This window comes from Onychostruthus taczanowskii, unplaced genomic scaffold, assembly GCF_017590055.1.
Source record: "Onychostruthus taczanowskii isolate IOZ18803 unplaced genomic scaffold, ASM1759005v1 scaffold17, whole genome shotgun sequence".
NCBI lineage: Eukaryota > Metazoa > Chordata > Aves > Passeriformes > Passeridae > Onychostruthus > Onychostruthus taczanowskii.
The window spans coordinates 11,685,000-11,706,084 of NW_024498906.1; the positions used below are offsets into that span (position 1 = coordinate 11,685,000).

The 21,085-nt window shown below is 43.8% G+C and overlaps 1 protein-coding gene across 1 annotated transcript; it reads left to right on the plus strand.

Moving 5' to 3' along the window:
• Window positions 1-19,717, plus strand: WDR4 (WD repeat domain 4). The gene is made up of 11 exons (XM_041399707.1): window positions 1-82; window positions 1,507-1,603; window positions 2,431-2,577; window positions 4,855-5,011; window positions 5,543-5,655; window positions 7,662-7,722; window positions 8,718-8,816; window positions 13,691-13,755; window positions 14,431-14,614; window positions 15,519-15,588; window positions 18,571-19,717. Exons 1-11 carry the CDS (start codon window positions 1-3, stop codon window positions 18,750-18,752), a joined length of 1,257 nt encoding a protein of 418 aa, XP_041255641.1. The 3' UTR covers window positions 18,753-19,717.
• The last annotated feature ends 1,368 nt before the right edge of the window (window positions 19,718-21,085 follow it).

Sequence of the window (21,085 nt, forward strand, 5' to 3'; positions counted from 1 at the left end):
ATGCGGGGCCGGGCAGTGCGGGGCGTGCGGGGCCGGGCGGGCCCGAGCGGCGGAGGCCGCGCGGTGCCCCCTGAGGGGGCCCGTGTGGGCTGAGGGGAGGTGGTGGGGCGGCGCGGGAGCCGCTGCCCTGCTGAGGTTCGTGCCTTTCCGAGCTCCTCGGCAGCGTTTTGTGGTACAGGAAGATGGCTTTTAAACTTTCTAGCCTTGGCGGTTTTCTCTCCCGGTTAAAAGTATAAACGGTTTGCTCCCCCAGTTAAACTATAGCATAGAGAATATATCGATATACACACCCCCTGTGCATATGTGTGTGTATATATATAGACACACACATATATATATACATATTTGTTATATATATATAACATAGTGTATATGTGTAATAACTTATAGAAAGCATACATTATTATACATAAACCCACATTATTATACATAAAACTTACATTATTATACATAAACCATATTATTATACCTAAAACATACATTATACATAAAAGTATAAATGTCTAGAATGTATACAGTATTATTTTATATATATATATATATACACACACATATATGCATAGGTAACAAATGGTCTATTTTATGTCCTTAAGGAAGGTGCACGTAAATATCTTCAAGGTAGGTGCCTAAAGGATGGTGCCATACTCTTTCCAGCTCCTGTTGCCCAGTGACAGGATGAGGAGCAGTGGCCATAAAATAAAACACAAGAAGTTCCACCTCAACAGAAGGAAGAATTTCTTCCCATGGAGGTGGCAGAGCTCTGGAACAAGTGGCCAGGGAAGGTGTGGAGTCTCCAGCTCTGGTGACATTCCAGAGCCATCTGGGCACGTTCCTGTGTCACTGTTCCAGGTGATCTTGCCTGGGCAGGGGCTTGGACTGGGTGATCTCCAGAGGTCACTGGGTGATCTCCAGAGGTCCTTTCCTACCCAGGTGGTTCTGAGGTTCTGTGTAGTATCTGAAGGGAGGTGTCAGGGGATGGCCAGGCTCTGCTCCATGGTGCCCAGCAATGGGACAAGAGGCAAGGGGCAGAAACTGATGCCCAGGAAGTTCCACCTGAGCATGAGGAAAAACTTTTTTATTGTGCAGTGACCGAGCACTGGATCAGATTGTCCAGAGAGGCTGTGGAGTCTCCCTCTCTAGAGATATTCCAGAACCATCTGGACACAGTCCTGTGCCCTGTGCTCTGGGGGAGGTTGGACCAGATGACCACGGTGGTCCCTTCCAGCCTGACCCATCCTGTGATTCTGTGACTGACAGATGTGCTGAGTCTGAAAGAAATAAAGTTTATGCAAAATACAGGGTTACTTCACCAGCAGGTCAGGATTTCCTTTTTGACACATGCACACAGTCCAAAATTTTAAGCTTCTGCCACATCTGTAGCACTCTGGGGGCCCACTTGGGTAGAGGTGGTTCTCAAGATGGGGGGCAGTTGTGCCCAGTAAATAAAATAAGAGAATCTTACAAAAGAGTTGCCACTCTCCATAGTTAAGCTCCTGGTTGCTGTAGTGCCAGTAATTCTAGGTTTGTTTTTCCCTTGCAGTGATGAGAGTCTCTTCGTGTACGATTGCAGCAGTGCAGAGAAGCAGCCCTTAGGAGAGAAAGGGTGAGAAAATCTGCTCTTTTCCTGGAGGGTGCATCTCTGGGCTTGTGTGGCTGTGAAGGCACTAGAAGGAAGGCACAGGATAACTCCTTGAGCAGGTGAAGGGTTGGTTTTGCTAACCCTGATGATATGGATCTATTGTTTCTGTTTCATCTAGAGTTTCATTCCACTGTGCACCTTTTTTCTCTTTTTTTTCTAAAAAAACCAAGCAGTGGCAAAATCAAAAATCAATAATTCTGTCTCTTGTCAGTCAAGATATTTGTGGAAAAGTCTTGCATTTTTTTGTTAGACATCTAGGACCAAAAAAAAAACCAAGCAGTGGCAAAATCAAAATCAATAGTTCTGTGTCTTGTCAGTCAAGACATTTGTGGAAAAGTCTTGCATTTTTTGTTAGACATCTAGGACCAAAAAAACTCACAAAGCATGTACAGAAGCTCTCCTCCAGGTCTGTTCTGTAACTCATAAGAGTTCAAAACACACACACACACACAAAAAATATTTTTCATAGCTTAGATTCAGCCACTGGACATTGTTTTACTTGTAGCCAAACAAGAAACATTTGACTGTTTTCCTCATAATTTATATCAAGATGTGCCAGCACAAACTTCTGTTTTCTAATCAGGCTTTGATACAGGCTTAGCCCTGCCACTTTCCTTTGTCTTGGCTTGTTTCTTTGCATGAATGTCCATGTTGGTTCAACATTTTAAGGAGAAATAAAAGCATTTAAAGCTTTACTTTGTTCCTCACGCTCCTGGTGGTTTGGGAACAACCTCCTCAGGGAATTTAGTATCTCTCAGGTTGTGAACTGTTGCTGCCCTTCTCTCTATTAGGCAGGATGGAAAAGGGACAGATAAAGGAAGTGATGACATCCTGGCTTTTGCCTTCTCCCCATCAGGAGGTTATTTTGCCTTGACAGATGACAACAAACGCCTGATTCTGTTCCGCACGAGGCCTTCCTGGGAATGTGTTAGTGTCAGGTAAGGAACTGGAGGTGCATGCTGCTATGGAGTTATGGCTGGTGGATATAGAGTTCTAAAATGGGAGTATTTGGCATGTTGATATTTGTTATTACTTAGCTTCCTTTTTTTTTTTTTTTTTTTTTTTTTTTTTTACATTCCCTCGCTCAAACAAATTTAATGTTTTTGGGAATTCAGAGTATTTGTCAAGAATTGATGTGTAGTCTTCCCCTCACTGAGAATGGGAGTACAGATGTTTAATTCCACTCTCCAGGGAAGGATAATATATTTCCTTACCCCAAACCCAGTGTTTTTTGTCTTTAAGAATTAAACTCCACCCACTCTTGGTACACTGGGGCTGGACATGTAAGACTGATGCCCAGCAGTTCAGTGAGTGCATTCTCTGTTCCTTCTGATTTTGGGGAGTTTGTGAGCCTCTGAAAAAGCTGTCATCTTTTCAAAAAGCACATCTTTAGAGATGCTGCAGCATCAGTACATTCCTCTTGAGGAAACAGCCTGTAGCTGTCCACCAGAGGTCCTCCAGTTCCAAGTTTTCTGCTGCTGCTTGTGACAATTCTCTGTAGAAAAACCAGGATTGTGAAGGGCTTCCTGAGAAAGTACCTGAGCATGTGACATCTCTGCTTCTGTTGGTCTCTGACAAATGTGAGACCCTGGCTCACATTTCATTCAAGCCTCTGTAGCTTGCCTCTGTGTGTAGAATACAGGATGGACCCTTGGGGCTAAACAGTGTTGTAGTGAGGAAGTGGTCATGGCATGAAGCTGTGCCAGGGGACATTTAGGTTGGATATTAGGAAAAGGTTTTTCACCCAGAGTGGTTGAGCACTGGAACAGCTCCTCAGGGAAGTGGTCACAGCACCAAGGCTTACACAGCTCAAGAAGGGTTTGGACAACACTCAGGCATGTGGTGGCATTGTTGGGGTGTCCTTTGCAGGGTCAGGAGTTGGACTCAATGATCCTTATGTGTCCCTTCAGCTCAGGATGTTCTGTGATAAAACCAGAAATGCCCAATTCTGTTCGTTCTCTGTCCTGCCTTCCCTGCTGCCCTGCCTTGTGTGTCTTGCCTGTAACATGCCACTGGATAATGGTTTGGTGTTTTAGTTTCTGCTGAAAGTTTAACTGGGACCACAGTTGGAATTCTTTGGAATGTCATTACCTCATATTGGGAAACTGGGAATACAGGCAGAAGGCTTTCTGCATGGATAACAATGCCAAAGTTTGAGCTGTGTGACTTGTGTTGGTGTTTTGTGGCAAGCTGTATAAAGGTCTCACACCTGGAGGCCAGTGCTGGCCTTTGTAGTCAGCTTGTGCCAGACAGAGGGGAACTTTTGAATCTTTGTGCTTGAGATCACAGGTGGTACAGTGACCTTGGAGCAAGACTTCCTGGTTGGCAAAGTAACATTTTTTGGAACTGTGATGCCTGTGATCCTGTTGTTGTGGTGTTCCTTCAAACAGCCACTAAAAAGTCTGGGAATTTCTCTCTTCTTACCTGAGGCATGGTGTATTGTCCTCTTACCTCCATATGGCCACTGAATTTCAGAGTAGGTGAACATAAATATCCATTTCTATGATCATTGGTGCCCACAGTCCTGTGCTAACACACAGGATGTGTTTTTTGGCATCTGTGGTCCTTATGTTTATCTGGGTAGATGTGAGAAAGCTGGTGCCTGCCACACTGGCAGCTGGAACTATGAGATGGTGGCAGATGATGAGGGAAACAGAGTTCAAGTTCAGAGCTTTGTCTGGACAAGGAACATGGAGCCTGTGGCTCTGTGACTTGGGATATGAGGAGAAAAAGAGTTCCAAGGCTCTCCATCAAGGGGATTTGCAGTACAGAGTGGTAACTGGAGTAGTTCCTACACAGTTTTTAAAAGTGTTGCTGCAAAGGACTCGTAATAGAACAAATCCTACCTTGTCTTTTCTATGTGTTTAACTCATGTTTTTATGATGTAGAGTGCTAGGAAGTCTACCAGCCTTCATTAGAATCCTGGCATGCTGCCTGGGTGAGGTGCTCAGTTGAGAAAATAGCAAAGCAAAATGCAGTCATGCAGCTTTTAATGGTCTCCTGTTCCTCTCCCCACCCCAGGTGTTTGCTGTGACATAAGTCACTCATTTACCAGACTCAAAAGTGCCATTTCAGCCCCTCAGTGTTACTCTGGTCGCTGCCATTTCAGTAATGTTGCATCTGAGAACTTTTTGCCCAGCCTCTTGGTCTGTTTAACTTCAGACTTGCTGAAGCTGCCATCCAGAGCTGTTCAAGCTGTGCCATTTGTCTTTCAGGTTTGTGAACAGGAGATGCACATCCCTGGTTATCACAGCTGCAGAGGATAAGATTTTTGTTGCAGATAAGTCTGGTGATGTCTATTCTTACTCAATAACAGAACCTAAAGCAGATGGAAAACTTGAGCTGGGTCATGTCTCTTTGCTGTTGGATGTGGTAAGTATGTGTATTTACAAACCTGCATTCCTGCTTGTGTCTCTCATTGTTGCTCTTGTCCCAGATTTGTGGTTTGCTTTTTATTTTTTTTTTAAATTACATAAATGAAATTTGGTCCAGATTTCATCCTACTGAGTTTGTGTGGGCAGAGTTTGGTAAGGAAAAAAGCTTAAAAAGTCTTCATGTTACAGTCACAGAAGTCTTGGTGACAGAGTATCTATGGGAGTTCATCCACTTTGCCATGTGTGCTGAGCTCTTTGATGTGCTAAGTTTCTTTTTAGGATGGAGTCTTCCAGCTGTACTTCCAGCTGTTGAGACTCAGTGGCTTTCACTGGACCTGGAAGTCAGTGTTGCTTGTGTTAGTGAGTGAGAATGTTACTGTCACAAAGATTTATGCTTCCATTGTTGGTGGAAAAAAGTGACTTCATGTTTGTATCTGCCTTTTGGGGTGAGGAGATAATTTTTTTTCTTAGCTGAGGAGAATTTCAAGCCTTGAACTGCTGGGCACTAAAGCTCTCCCTTTGCCAACAGGCCCTGAGTGCTGATGACCAGTATATCCTAACTGCAGACAGAGATGAGAAGATCAGAGTCAGCCTGACAAAGGCTCCCTACAGTATTGTGTCCTACTGCATGGGACACAGAGAGTGAGTGCCTTGTGTGCCAGAGCCCCTGTGTGCAGCCATTCCCTGCACAGCCACCTTCATCCACTCTCAGTGGGTGAAGTCTTCTCCTCAAATCACATTAAACAGCAGCTTGGTCTGTGGTAGAATCATGGAATGGCCTGGGTGGAAAGAGACCTTTAAAAGCCATCCAGTCCAACCCCCTGCCGTGAGCAGGGACATATTCAGCAAGATCAGGTTGCTCAGAGCCCTGTCCCAGCTGGCCTTGAATGTTTCCAGGGATTGGGCTCTACCACTTCTCTGGACAATCTGTGTTTCACCAGCCTCATTGTAAAAAATTTCTTCCTTATATCTAGTCTGAGTCTACAATGAGTTTAAACCTGTTATCTCTCCTCCTATTGCAACAGGTCCTTCTAAAAATGTCTGTCCCCATCTCTTTTATAAAGCCCCTTTAGGAACTGGAAGGCTGCAGTGAGGTCTGCCCAGAGCCTTCTCTTCTCCAGGCTGAACAACCCCCACTTCTCTCAGCCTTTCCTCACAGCAGAGGTGCTCCTGCCCTCTGCTTGTTTTTGTGGCCTCCTCTGGCCCTGCTCCATGTTCTCCTTGTAGCCAGGACTCCAGAGCTGGACACAGCCTCCTCTGGGGCCTCAGCAGAGCAGAGGAGCAGAATCATCTCCCTCCACATGCTGGTCACAAGAGGCTCCAGAAATGGTTAGTTCAGGATGGAGCCTATCTTAGTCTTAGGAAGGGAAGTCTTAGGAGCTGTCTTTCAAGGTTTGAACATATGCTAATTAAATTAAAATCATCTCAATGCAGAACTCAGACTTGTTAGGTTCTGTGGTAATAGAAAAGAACCTGGCTGTGTCACCAGGGTGGATAGAACATGCCTGGACACCAGACTGCAGCTGGAGACTGCAGTATGAAATACATTTAAGGAAGATGGAGAGAGTCTGTAAGAGCTTGGAGTGACAGGACAAGGGGGAATGGCTTTGAACTGACAGAGAGTAGGTTTAAATTAGATATTAGGAAAAAATTCTTACTCTGAGGGTGGTGAGGCACTGGCACAGGTTGCCCAGGGAGGTTATGAATGCCTCACCCCTGGAAGTGTCCAAGGTGTCCATTAGTGGTTGCAGACTGAAAAGCAGTGTAAATTAATTGAAATGTATTCAAAAATTCAATATTTAATTTAGAAATTAATAAAAAAGTGTTACATAAATACAATAATGTCTCATTTCACAGTCCTGGATTTTCTTCTGTCAGTGGGACTCAGGGTAATTATTGCTGGATCTGTTGTGCCTGCTTTGTCCTGGAAGTTTGTATTACAGTGACCAAATCTCTTCCTTTTATTTTTTCACTCTATGGCTTTAAAGCTATGCCTGTTTTCAAAGGCAAGACTGTCCCATTCAGGTCATGTTCTGCTCAGCTCACTGTGTTTGAGGTTGGTGAGCTCTGAGATAATAATGATCCCCAGAAGTTCAGGTCATCACTGCTCACCAAAGACAAAACAGGATCACCAACTTTTGAAAAACAGAACTTCTGGCTGAGTGTAGGCACTGGTAAACTGCCACATTAAAATTCTCTAAAGATTGCTTTTAAATCATCTCCCAAATGTGTCTGGAGAGATGTGGCACTCTGGAGGCTGAGCCATCACTGCTGTGTTTCAAATGATCTGTTGATTCATGTTTTTAATGTGCATCATGATCTGAGAAAGGGGAATGTGCTACCTGAGTAAATCTGTCTCCATTGGCATTTTTTTATCTAAATTACAATGTTCTCAGCTGGGAGGAAGTCAGTAGAATTCACTGAGTACAAAGGGGGAAATGTAGTTCTTTATTAAATAGCAAGTCAGTAGTTTGTGTAGTACATATTTACTGATGACATTTTCTTCTTCCTCCTCATTATCTTGATGTGGAAAATCTGTTTGTTTATTGTAAGGTTCTCTTTAAAACTGCCGTTTTCTCTTACTGTCTTTGTTAAAAAAAACAGGATGTCAAGCAAGAGAGTTCAGCTTTTGACTGCTTTTCCTTTAGGTTTGTAAGCAAAATACTTGTAATACCCAACTGTCCTGACCTGCTGTTGTCAGCTTCTGGGGTATGTATTGTAATTTCTTCCAAAAAGTGTTGGTTTTTTATATGTTTATGTTTCTCAATTATTATTTATACTTGTGTTTTGGCCAAATTCTTTGAGATGCTTGGAATAATCTCTCATGGTTTGCAGCATGGCCTCTTCAGTGATCAGCCATTCTGTTGCTGGATCACATAAGAACCTTTTATTGTGCTTATAGTAAAAGGCATCTTTGGGATGGTGGAATTGCCATTAACTCTTGCTCTGGAGCACAGACCTTGTCTTCTCCAATGAGAACTGTAGAAATGAATGTTCCTCCCTTCCCTCCCCAGGCCTTTTCCTGAACTGATGGCATCCTGCTGCCATGCCACATCTGTACAGAGATGGAGTTGGCCTAAAAGAAGGGAAACAATATTCTTTGTTCCCTGGACTACCAAAACTGCACAGAAAACAAATAATGTTTCCTGTGAAGATGTGAAGATCACAGTAACTCCTGGCATTTGGTTTCAGCTGCTGTTCTTGCTAAGGCTCTTGGCCCTCTTAATTATTGAAGCAGCTCTAGTGCTGCACATGGCTGTATTTCACTCTTAGCAAATGCCCTTGGCTTTGTTGTTCCAGAGAGGTGTTTAGTCTCTCTTCAGGAGGTTGCTAAATCAAAGGAGAATTTGGTTGATAACAAGAGCATGGGGCAGAGAAGGGCAGCCTGGAAGAGTTGTCATTAAAATGCTGAGCACATGCATGACTGTGCTGTTTGAGACAGGCTTGAAATGCCCTCCTCCAGCTACCCAATTTCCACTTCAAAAAGAGAATTAAAATTAGCATGATTGAATAATTTAGAATGCAGGGGGAAATTATGTTAATTAAAATGCTTTATCTGCAATTTGAGGTCTTAACTAAGTGACTATTTAGCAGCTTCTGTGGGGAGCTCTTCAGGGAAGCAGGGTTTAGCTGAAGGCCAGGAGTGGCCTCTCTTTGCCTGAGTGCTGGTAGTAACAGACTTGTGTCCACTTCCATCTGTCCAGGACTCCACTCTGAGACTTTGGGAGTATAAAAGTGGAGAAGAAGTGCACTGCTGTCAGCTGAGTGCCATCTGTGGGCCTCAGGCCACCAAACCAGACCAGGTATGTCCATGAGTGCCAGTGCTTTTCCATGCTCCTGATCCTTGGCACTGCCAAAGGTGTTGGTTGCATTTTCCCTTCTGTCACTGGGTTTAGAACTTACAAAAACTGTTACAGTAGTCTGGGATTTTGGGAAGACAGTCCCTGAAATCCATTCCTGTGTTTTGTGTGAATTTCTAAACTGTGCCAAACAGTGATCAAAAGAAGCTGCTTCTAACTCTTCCCAAATTTAAGTTCTGCACAGTGGACAAAGCCTTCACTTGAATTTTTTTTTTTTCCAAAACCACGGGTTTTGTAGTCTCCTAGGCAGAAAACATCCTGTGATACTGGGGAGGTCTAAACATTTGCCCATTTTTTTTGAAATGCTTAGAATTTCAAGTGTTAAAATTGCAATTTTCCTGAGCAAAAAGGAGCTTTGTAATATTTTTAACCAGTGACCTGCAGTAGTGCCCTGTGGAGTCAAAATGCTGGGCTTGTTATTTTAGGTTCTCTTGCAGCTGGACAGTGTCCAGAATTTAAATGTGTGAGTCCTACACAAAAACTGAGCACCCCAGGAGCTCTCCTGGGCTTCCAGCCTGTACACCAGCAGTCTCATAGAAGTTTGGGGTGCTGCTGTGATTTGAGATGCTCACCTGATGTGAGCAGTTGTTCTGGTAGTGCTTGAAATGTAGTTTTGTTTTTTTTTTTCTTGTCATTTAATGTGCCGTAAGACCAATTAGCAGTGAAGTAGCATTTTCCTTGTCTCTGCTGCATGCATGGAATTAAAACACCTACTCATCTGCTGGGTTATTTGAGTTCATCTCACCACCCATCCTGCTGTGTGTGATTTTTCATGTGAATCTCTAAAAACACTTCTTTCCCTGCAGACCACAGCTGCCTCCCAGTTGTCAGGTGACTGGGAAGCCATGCAGGGCTCTTGAGGCAAATCCACTGTGGAATCCATATCCAGGCAGAAACTGAACTGAAAATTCTGCCTTCCCTCCGTTGTGTTGTGGTTTTGGTGGTGGAAGTGTGTTGTGCTTCACCTCCCAGCAGCTGGGGATCCACTTTCAAACAGCTGTCCCACTTACATACTGGAAATCTTGGGTTTGGCCAAGGGTTGGGCTCTTGGGTTCCTGTTAGCAGGAATTCAGGTGTATCCATATGGACAATCTAACCTGCTCCTTGGACTTGGGAGTCTTCTTGAAAACACACCTGAGCCACACACCTTTCACACACATTCACAAGGTCTCTGCCTCATTTCAGCTCAATAGCAGTGCTTGAAATCTTTGATAAAAAACTGTTCCTGGGGTTTTTGACAAGTGAAAAAGGTACAAGATTGGGTGACAAGCCCATCTAACTGGTATCCACTGATACTCTGGGTGCAGTAGGATTTGAGCATTTGGATTAGAGGGAATAATGAGTTTATTTTAAAACAGTTTGCTTTCTAGATTTGTAGGATCACTGAGGACAAGTAAGCAACTAATTGAAGTGGGGAATTCTGTGATTGATATTAAAAATGCTATTTGTTCTTTAGACTGGCTTAGCATTATTAAGATGGCTTGTGAGTAAATTAGCACTGCTAGATCTGACACTGAACCCTCATTCCACTGATTCCAAACAAGTTAATCAAAAAATAATATTGAACTGTATAATAAACCTTGAATGTAGCATTGGATAAACAAATGTCAAAAAACTTGTTGCTGCAGGTAGGAACTGATCTAAGAAAACCCCTCCAACTCTCTTAGAATGTTTTTAAATGTAATTTAGTAATACTTGCCTTGTCTCCTAATAAAATCCCTTCCATGAGATATTCTTCATGCTGATACAGCCTCAGGAGAAATTGGAAGTGCCCTTTGCTTGAGGAGTCTCCATTTAGCTTCTTTACCCCAGTGTGAGTAAGCAAAGACAGAAAGGGAAAGCCCATAAACTGTGGGTTAATAAATAGAACACAGTAATTAAGTAATAAACATTATTCCTGCAGTGCTTTGCAGTTTTTCCATCCACTGCCACGTGTGGTGGTGCTCTTGGAAGCCACATGGTGGCCTGTGACTTGTCTCTGTGAAATCCTGGACACTGCTCACTCTCACAGGTGTTCTGCAGTGAAAGGACTTGTGTTCTGCTGGCATCATGGTGCCAGAAATGCCAGAGGTGACATCTGGTGACAGTGTTTAGTCATGCTGTGCATCCAGGTATGTCACAGATCATCTCCACAACCTAGAGTGACATTCATGGTCTGAATCTAAGGACACAGTCTTTAAACACAGCTTGCAGCTCGTTGAGGATGGAATCATCAGTAATGGTGGGTCATGTGAGCACAAAAATGTGGGCTTATTTTGCTTGGCAGATGATGAATATGTGTCTGTTTGGGGAATGCAGGAGTGCTGTGAGCAGTGTAGCATTGGTTTCAGCTGATGGCTTACAGATCCTCAGTTCATTTTCCCACTAGAATGGGAGTAATTCTCTTAATTCCATAGTGCTGGATAAATATTTTCCTGCTTCAGAGCTTTCACCTCATCTGATCCTCTTGACAGCAGAAGCTTGTTTAAAGTCCAGAACATGAATTGCACAATTCTACCCCAATGCACCAGTACATTAATTTTTTATAGGGTCACCTCTTCTAACAGATGACATCAAAAGTTAATTTTAAGGTGTTGGCAGGCTGATAACAGTGTCATATAAATACTGCCTTGAGTTCAGAGAGTATTAAGTGAACATCTGTTTGTCACAGAATGTTCTTGTAGCCCTTCCTTAACTGATTTCATAGCCCTGTCCTTGACCACGATACTGCTGTGGGTCTTGCATTCATTTTGCTGATTTTTTAACTTACCCACACATGGAAAGAACTTGGAAAGAAGATGCATTTTCTTGTCTCTTTCCAGCTGTGAATAAAACCTGTTTTAAATCAAAACAGCCTCCTCTTCCCTCCTCCAGTGGGGTTAGGAGAGAGCTGCTGCCTAATTCAAGTTCACAGAGCCCTTTGTCTCTCTAACAAAGCTCTTGGCTGTGTAGGTGGGCACTTCCCTGCATGTTTGTCAGGCAACAGGCAGAGAGGCAGAGCTTTGTTATTAGAAATAAATAGCACAGGTTTCAGCTTTTATATACATATACATATATATAGCTATTTTGGCTTGTTCCCTTAAGTGTCTGAAGAATCCACTCATGGCTTACAGTAAATAGGAGCTGTCAGTTCTGCTCCAGAGCTGTGGTGTAAGTGGCTCCATCCTGCAGAAACAGCATTTAGCCACATTAGCTGCAGAGAACCTTTCTGGTTCAGCCCACTCCTCCTACCTGGTACTTGGAACCATGCTTTATGTTTTTATGTCTGTGTGAAGCAGGGGTCCTGGGTCCCAGTGCTGAATATGGACTAATAACTTCACATTTCTGCAAAGTATCAGGAGATCAATCCTGTCTGTTCCCAGGAGCTCTGAACCATACCAGTCCTTTTGATTAAGTTTTTTATTAAGTGCTCCTCTTCTGTCTAAACAGGTGGTTGAGATGGGTGAAAAGTGTGTGCATGCTGTTCTTCTGAAACTGTATCACACAATTTTTCTCATGTGCTGGAGAAAAAAAAAAATGTTTTCAGCTCTGTTATACCATGAATTAATTTTCTTTCCCACAGTTGGTTTATCTCTTAGTGGTTGCATCATGTGCTGTTGACAAAATTGTTAGCTGCTGGTGTTAAACTTGCTGACTTGAATTTTTGGAAGCTGTACAGCTTGTTTTCCTTTCCTACATGGATTGCAAAACTGTGAAACAAGCACCATGACAATGCCTATACATCAGCTGGTAGCTGCAAGGGTAAAATCCTGTGGAAACTCCTAAATTTACCCTAACTTAGTGAACCAGAGGTTCTGTCCAGTCACCAGTGGCAATGTTAGGGAAGAAGGTGGAAGTTAAAAAATGAATGCTTGAGGATACATCAGAATTCTGCCAGCAGAGTGTCAAAAAGATGTATTTTGCCTGCCCTAAAGGAAATAACTCTCTGCTTCTCTACTTGGAAGGTTTTAGTCAGCAGCAGTGTTGGTGTTGTCACTGCTTATAAAATACACTTGAGAACCAGCCTTTTGCTGTTGCAGTTTTGCTGTTCACATTATATAATAGATACTTTTGAAAAAGCACCCCAGGACATCATTTTGCAGTTTTCCTGCTCCTCCCAAGTTCTTCCCACTCCAAAAACCTCAAATCAGTTGTTTTATATTTTAAGTAGAATGGTTTGTGCAGCAAAGGTGCTGCTTCTCTCCCAGATAAAACTGTGATAAACACTTTCTAAATTAAGAAAGTGATGTGGCGTTTTTTTGGTTTTGTGTTTGTTTTGTTGGGGATTTTTTTAATGAGGAAAATGGCCTCAGGCAGGCCTTCCTTGTTGTTCAGAACAATTTTCTGTGGAGCAGGATGGCTTCACCCAGATTCAGGTTGGAACAGAGGCAGCACAGCAGGGATATTAGGGATATTAGCTATGCATCACTATCTTCATTTTTTAACAAACAGAACAGCAGCTAATAGCTTGTGTTTGTAGTGTCTGAGCTGCTGGGGTGATATTCTGCCTGAGCAGGCTTAATGTCAATGTTTTTGCCATTAGCATTGCAGGAGAGAATGTTTGAGGGTGGTGTATTTTCCTTCATCTGTTGGTTTGTTTGCTAAGAGTAGTTCATTCAAACCCTTACATTTGATCTCTGGACAGTGTGGAAGGGAGAAGTGTGGAAAACTATAAAACAGCAAACACTGGTACAAAAATAACCTTGACTGCAGTTAGAAGGTAATTATGTTGCTTAACTTGCTGTAAATTAAGACATCTGCTAAATTTTAAAGGCTCATAGTGAAATAGAATGTGAATTTTTTGCCCATAAATGGCCTTAACTTATAAGGATTTTTTTTTTTTTTTCTATTCCTGATAGAAATACACTGTGTCAAGAATAACCTACTGCTGTCAAGGTAGTTATGTTGCCATTCTGTGTGACAGGTAAGCATAGATGGAATAATGCCTAAAATCATAACAGGTACTGCAAAGGCATGAACAGCTTTCCCTGCTGGCTGTCCTGGCGTTCCCTGAGCCTGGAGTTCTTGGTACTGTGGATCTCCAGATGTCCAGGAATGCCTGTGGCCTCTCAGGGAGCCTTTGTGTCCTGGACTTGCTCTGAGTGCAGTGGGGAGTGCAAGGGTTACCTGGCTCAGTTCATTTTTGTGATTCAAACAAATGATTCAGAGTTTGTGATGCCTTTCCCTTGTGGAGGAGACACAAGGATGGGATGTACAAGAGCTAGGGGATGTTTTATTTTGGCTGGTGCTCAGCTGTATATTTACCTTCAAGTGCAGCCCTGTAGGCCAGTGTGTCACAGTGCAACACTCCTCATAAAAGTCCTTAGTAATCCTTATGAAATTCCATTTACTACCCTTGCTTTTAAAGAGGAGGCAGCACTGTTTTTTCTTTCACATAACGCTTGAAAAGCTGTTTAGCACTTTGGGTATTTACAGCTTCTGACTCAGATCATGTAAGCAAACAGCATTTGAAGTGCTCATTCTAACCACTTGGCTTTGGCTCTGTTTGGAATTAGAGTGGGTGTCTGTAGCTTGCTGTACAAGTGATGGCTGTAGGTGGATTTGGTAATAATGGTAATTAAGTTTTTCCTCTCAAAAGTATTCCCACAGTCTACATCTTTCAGCTCGATGCCACTGCCCAGCAGCTGCTTTACAAACAGCAAATCTCTCTGAAACACAAAGGCTGGGACATTGCATTTGAGGAAATGGGAGACCTGTGGATTTTGCAGGAAGACAAGGAAGCTCCTCTTCTTTCATACAGAGCATGTGATGGACAGTGGAAGGTACTTTTTTAATGCTGAAAATCCTGAGTGTTTGGTAATGTCTTGAGGCCACAACAGAAGTGGAGTTTGGTGTTCCATAAAAACTAAAAAGGCACCTTTCTCTCTGTCTTGAGATGGAGTAAAAGCCATACATATCTCATTCTTCTTCTCACCTGTGTGTGATGCAAAGGTGTCAAGAGCTTCTTGTGAACACCAGTGTGTCTGTTCTTAGCTAAAGCTGCCAGCTGGCCCAGCAGGATCAGAGTGCTTGTCAGCACTCACTACTTTAAACCATTGCCTGAGCTTTCTGTGGGCTACACTTGATGATTAAAAAAAAAAAACCAAAAAACAAAAAAACCCACAAACCAACAAAATCCCTTTGGATTTGCTTAGGAATTCTTCCCACACAGCTTTCCTTGTGCCTGCCTCTGAGGGATCCTTTGCAGGACAAGGCATCCTGGGAGCAGTAAGGGCATTACTTTTATTTTCATTGAGAACAGGGAATCAGATTTGGGTTATGTGCTATCAAGTTCTCTTCTATTGCCTATTAAAAAACTGGAAACTCATTTGTTATCCTTGTAAGTCCCCAGCTAATTATGGTCTGGTTGTAAAGAGGTTTTAATGAAACTTCTGAGTGTGTTCTTTGACCCTAATGTGTTCCCTGGGATATTTCTTTTCCTCACAGATTAGTAAGTGGGAATCAATTTCTTTGTTCAAATGGCAAAGCTTTCCTAGCAGAATTTGAGATCTCAGGCCAGGTTTCAACAACAGTCCTAGAAAAAGGAGCCTGGAAGAGATCATGGAGGTTTTCTTGCTGTGTTTGACTACTTGACACTTCTGAGAGCTGTTGCATTTTCAGCGTGCTGTGGAACATGAAATTGTCTATTAATCCCAAAATAACATGCAGCCTTCCTTCTTTTCCCAGCCTGTAACTGATGACAAGGGATTACAGAAGATGTCAAAATACATTCAAGACAACTGGACAGTGTTTGAAGGTGAGAAATTTGACCTAAAAGGTTTAGGGAATGCAGTTTTTACAGCTGAAGCATAAGATTTAGAACAAGATTGGAGTTCAGGTCTGTTCAGCTGGCTCTCGAAGTCACTCAGTCTTTTCTCAGTTTCATCACTCTGTCTGGTGTGGAAGTCAGTGCAGATAATGAAGTGTGTTGAGGGCTCTGTTATCACAGAACCATGAAGGTATTTAGAGGTGAATTGCAGCCTTATAACTTTTCCATAGACATGTTATCACAGGGATGCATCCAAACAGCCTCTGGCAGAGCTGCTGTCTTACTGCTGTGGTAGCAAAGACTGGTGTTTGTTGTCTTGTCTCCTGCCTGGTGTGAGACTTTATCACAGGTACAGTGGAGACAGTCAGGAATGGAACAGCTCTGCTGTAAAGATGGGCTGTTGGGTCCACCTTGGCAGGGCAGGATGTGGAGCCTGATGTGACTGGAAGGTGTGATCCTGGATGGGACAGCGGATGACATTGCTTAGTGTCTGGCTGACTCATTTTGTTTTTGCTTCCTGCCCTACTCTGTCAGAAAAATAATGATTCCTGGTTTCCTCATTCAGAAGCACCCTATGTTTCCAGGATTTTTTGTATTATAAAAAACACCCAGCTGAAACTTCAGCAGTGGTTGTGACTGCAGGGTAGAGAAGGGCTGTGGCATGTGCTAAAATCTCAATTATGTATTGAAACTTAATTCAGAGAAATTTCTATCCTGCATGTTGTTGGGAGACTGGAATCTTCCTTAAAAAACATGGTACAGTTCCCACCACTCTTTATGGTCTGTTCATGGTGGCCATATATAAAGATGGAAGAGCTGCAGAAATGTTCAGTTTGGTGTAAAGTCTCCTTAATATCTGGCAATGGATGGTTTAGCAGGTAGCTGTCATTAAGTTGGTCATTAAATTGTAATTAAGGTTGCGCAGTCTTTGTAAGTCAGGTGCTCCTTTGGAAGGGAGATGTTTGCATGGAGATATTGCAAACTTGATAGTTACAGCCAGGCAGATAATTAGGAGGATGAGGTCTGAGTGGAAATGAGCACAGAGAAGTAGAGAGGAGGCAGGGGGAGAGGTTCTGGGCATAATTAGCGTGTGGAAACTCAGTCACCAGCTCATCTGCAGCTGGGAAAGGAGCACGGCTCACATGACAGGGTTCATTATTGTTAATTAGTAAGGGGAGGCTCACTTGATGAGCACTTATTCCAGTGCATAATTAGTGCTTTAAAGGGAGTTACGTCTTCTGAAACAGGTGATCATTACATTGTTTGTATTCAGTCCCAATCCCTGCATATTGTCCTTTTTAGAAACTTTTCTCACCTGTCTGAGGTGTTTCTGTAGGATTTAGGATGCAATGGTCAATTTGGAAGTACCACAGAATCCTAGGATGGTTTGGGTTGAAAGGAACCTTAAAGACAGCCCAATTCAGCTCCCTGCTGTGGGCAGGGACACTTTCCACTAGTCCAGGCTGGTCAGAGCCTCATCCAGCCTGGCCTTCAACACTTCAAGGGAAGTGGCATCCACAGCTTCTCTGGGCAACCTGTTCAAAGTGCCTCACTACCCTCACAGGGGAGCATTTCTTCCTAATGTTGAATGAAAACCCATTCTCAGTTTGAAGCCATTTCCCCTTGTACACAATAAACAGTTTGGCATTGTGCTGTAACTGATCCCAGAAAAGGATTTAGTGCAGACTGATCAAGTGGAGGGCAGCATGGTTATTCAAACTGGCAACATGCAATTTCTTCCAGGGCCAAAGGCCAGTAAAGCCTGTATGAGTGCAACACCCCAAAAGTGAAAGCTTGAGCTTTGCTGAGTGCCACAAAGGGAAACTTGCTTTGTTTGTCTGCCAAGAAACAGGGGGATGCTGTATGTGGGTTTCTGTGGAGTAGCACACTTAGCTTCAGGACCAGACCTTAGCAGCTACTGGATTTCTCTTTATTTGTCCTTTAAAGATTTTGATAAGTGGGAAAAGATGAGAACTGGAGATAACTGGCTTTGTCAAGTGCCATTCCAACATCTTTTGAAAATATGGACTGAGCCAGCTGGTCTCATTCTGTGTTCTCTACAGAAACAATCTGATGAGGGATTTTTGGATAGCAGTTAGTTCCCTGCTAAACTCATCTAAACCTACAGTCTTGGGGATGCTGTGAGGAATAATACCCTGAATTCACAGAAGGTGTAACATTGGAACAAATGCTTGGGAATCCATGTGCTATAGAACACGGCTGTTTGAAGTCTGCTCCTTTGTCCTTCTTTGAAGTTAATACTCCAGGAGAAAATCCAGCTAAGCACAGTTAGGTGGCAACTCCCTTTGTAGAGCTCAGGTCTCAGGGAACAACTTCAGCAGCTGAAAAACAGAAGCCCTGAAGTTTCCAGTGTGTGAGGAGAGCTGTGGCCTCTCTTTGCTTCACTGTGAGCTGCTTGACTCTGTATGAATTTTTTAGCCTAAAAGTGGAGGCTGTGCCTGGCTGGTGAATGCTGAACAGGTGCTTGCCAACACAAATCAGGCTTACACAGTGTAAATGTTGATATTAAATCACAGAGTGGTTTGGGTTGGAAGGGACATTAAAGATGATCTCATTCCATCCCCCTGCCATGGGCAGGGATACCTTCCACTTTCCCAGGTTGCTGCCAGCCCTGTCCAGCCTGGCCTTGGACACTTCTTTGGATTCAGGGGCAACCACCCTGTGCCAGGGCCTCACCACCCTCACATTCAAGAATTTCTTCCCAATATTTAATTTAAATCTTCCCACCTTCAGCTTAAGGCCATTCCCCCTTTGTCCTGTCATTACATGCCTTTGTGAAAATCCTTCTCCAGCTCTCCTGAAGCCCCTTGAGGTATTGGAAGGGTGATAAAGTGGATTGGACCACAGTAAATGAATTGGAATGCCACTATCTAAAATTACAGTCCAGGAAGTCATCGATGAGACCACTGAGGGAATTAACACCTGTGTTCTTGCTTTGCCCAACTCCAGGTTTTGTTGGTGCAGGGAGCTACTACAGCCACCTGTACAAGGCCTCCTTTGACAACATGGATGAGTACCTGCAGAGGAAGGAGGAAAGGTTACAGCAGCAGAAGAAGAAAAAGCAGGGTCTGCAGCATGGTTCCGGTGGACAGGCAAAAAAAAAGATGAAGACTGAAGAGCCATCACTATGACTGCTGTGAGTTTGTGACCTCTGCCTTGAGGAAAGGAAGTGATCCAACTGAGGACTGTTTTTATATGAAAAGTGAATTATGCAAAAGGACTGGTTTATAATTTTATTCAGGTTTTCAGGCAGGCTGATATGACAATATCCTGTTTGCAGCAAGTAATGCATTTACAACATAGCTAAACTTTCTAGCAGAATACAGTGTTAGTGGCTCAGTCCTGTGGCTCTCTGATACATGTTTTATGAATATTGGAGATGGTCTTTTCCTTGAAACAGGACGTTCTTTTTGCCTACTGTGTTCAGGCTTTCTTTTTCAGGTGGAAACACACTGATTAAAGTGGATGCAACTTTGTTTTTATTACTTTTGGTTTGGGTTGTTTTGGGGTATTTTTTTAAACTTTTTTTAAAAAGTCTGTTAGTTAATGTAACTAACTCAGTGTACCTGGGTATGGGAAAAGGAGTATAGAAAAAAATCTTGCTGGGTATGAGAGGTTTTAGCTGAGACTTTGCCTTCTCTGTTTTTATCCTTTAACTTTGGTTCATATGGTTGGGATTTTGCAGAGCTTCTAATCCATTACTTCCTACTTGTGGAATATCTCTGTAGGAAGAAGTGCAAAAGTTAATTCTGTATGCTGCAAAGTAAAATGTGTCAGTCAACATTGTGTTATTGGAAGCTCCTTCCATTGCAATATGATCCTGCTGGTGTCTGTGAAAATCATTCCAGAGGCCTGGGAGCAAAATTTGGAGTGCATCCTGCTTTTTTCATCGAGAACTTTTCCATTTTAATTATTCAAGAGACACATCTTCTTGAGAAGCTATCAGTGAGAGCCTTATGGGGCCACTTGTTGCTTCATCAGGGGGGCAGAAGATGTGTTCATCTGCCAGATGGTATCATGTTCATGTGGAATATAATGTCCTTCACAAAACCAGGTGTGGAAATCTGTACAGCCCATTAAAAGTACTCAGAATTAACCTGTGCACTGTGAGTGGTTCTCTCTGGAGTGTCTGGACATGGGAGGCTGTGGGCAGTGGCTGGGCAGGGTCTGGCAGCTGAGTGCTGCAAACTGAGTGTTCCCCCAGATCTGGAGCAAAGCCTGAGGGCAGCTTGGCTTCCCTGGCGTCTGCTTCTGCAAATGTCCCCCATGGCTTAGAGCTGGCCAGGGTGGGGTCAGCTCCCAGCGACACCACCTGTCCCCCTGCCTCCTGCCCAGGGGCAGGAAAACATCACAGAATCACAGTTTGAGTTGGAAAGGATCTTAAAACTCATTTTTTTAAATCCCTGTCATGGACAGGGACACCTTCAGGCTGCTCAGAGCCACATCCAACCTGGCTTTGAACACTTCCAGGGATGGGGCAGCCACAGCTTCTCTGGGCACCCTGTGCCAGGGCCTCACCACCTCACAGTGCCTCACAGGAAAGAATTTCTTCAGAAAACTCAATCTAACCCCTCCCTCTTTCCCTTTAAACCCATTATCTATTGCCCTATCACTATATTCCCTTTTAGAAAGTCCTGTAAAGATATGGCTACAGTGAGCTAGGGACACAGCCCCACCTCCCCCAGCGAGTGTCCTCAGGCACAGGCAGCCCCCAGGCTGCCAGCTCTCCTGTCTCCCTGGGTTTGTCCCTGCCAGGCTCCTTCCACAGAGCTGCTCCTTCCAAGGGAAGTTGATCAGCAAGGGCACTGGGGAGGGAGATCTCTCACTGCCAGCCTGCTCCCCAGGGCAGCACAAAGGACTGGATGTCCAAGTGGTGAAACACCTTCTCATTCCTGATATCTCCCAATCAGGAGTAAAGGCAGCCACTCTTGCAGAGCTCTTTGCTTACCAAGCAGTGCCATTTCCTGACCCCTTCTTCATCTCTTGCCACTTTGATGTGATCTGTATTAAAAAAGTAATCCCAACTGATTTGGGTTGGAAGGGACCTTAAAGATCATCTCTTCCCAACCCCCTGCCATGGGCAGGGACACTTCCCATTGCCCCAGGTTGCTCTAAGCCCTGTCCAGCCTGGCCTTGAAAACTGCCAGGGTTGAGGCATCCAAAACTTGTCTGGGCAACTTGTTCCAGTGCCTCAGCACCCTCACCGGGAGGAATTTCCTCCCTCTATCTACCCATGCACACAGGGCACATGGGCCTGCCCATGCCTGCAGAAAAAAGAGATGGCATCTCTCAGGGAGTGATGAAGGATGAGTGTGGGAAAGGGGAGGTAGCTGTAGCTCCTGGAGAGCCCTGTCAGGAGGGCAGCTTCTCTGCTCCTCACCACTGAACCATTTGGTGCAGCCATGCCAGTGACACCTTAAAGCAGGGAGAGCCTCCACTTGTCACTTGTGCCAGGGTGACACGA

Excerpts from the sequence above, each read along its gene's own strand:
- WDR4 (XM_041399707.1), top strand. The coding sequence starts at position 1 with ATGCGGGGCCGGGCAGTGCGGGGCGTGCGGGGCCGGGCGGGCCCGAGC. Across the intron at positions 2,578-4,854 it reads TGGGAATGTGTTAGTGTCAG|GTTTGTGAACAGGAGATGCA; the intron begins GTAAGGAACTGG and ends TTTGTCTTTCAG. Across the intron at positions 5,012-5,542 it reads TCTCTTTGCTGTTGGATGTG|GCCCTGAGTGCTGATGACCA; the intron begins GTAAGTATGTGT and ends CTTTGCCAACAG.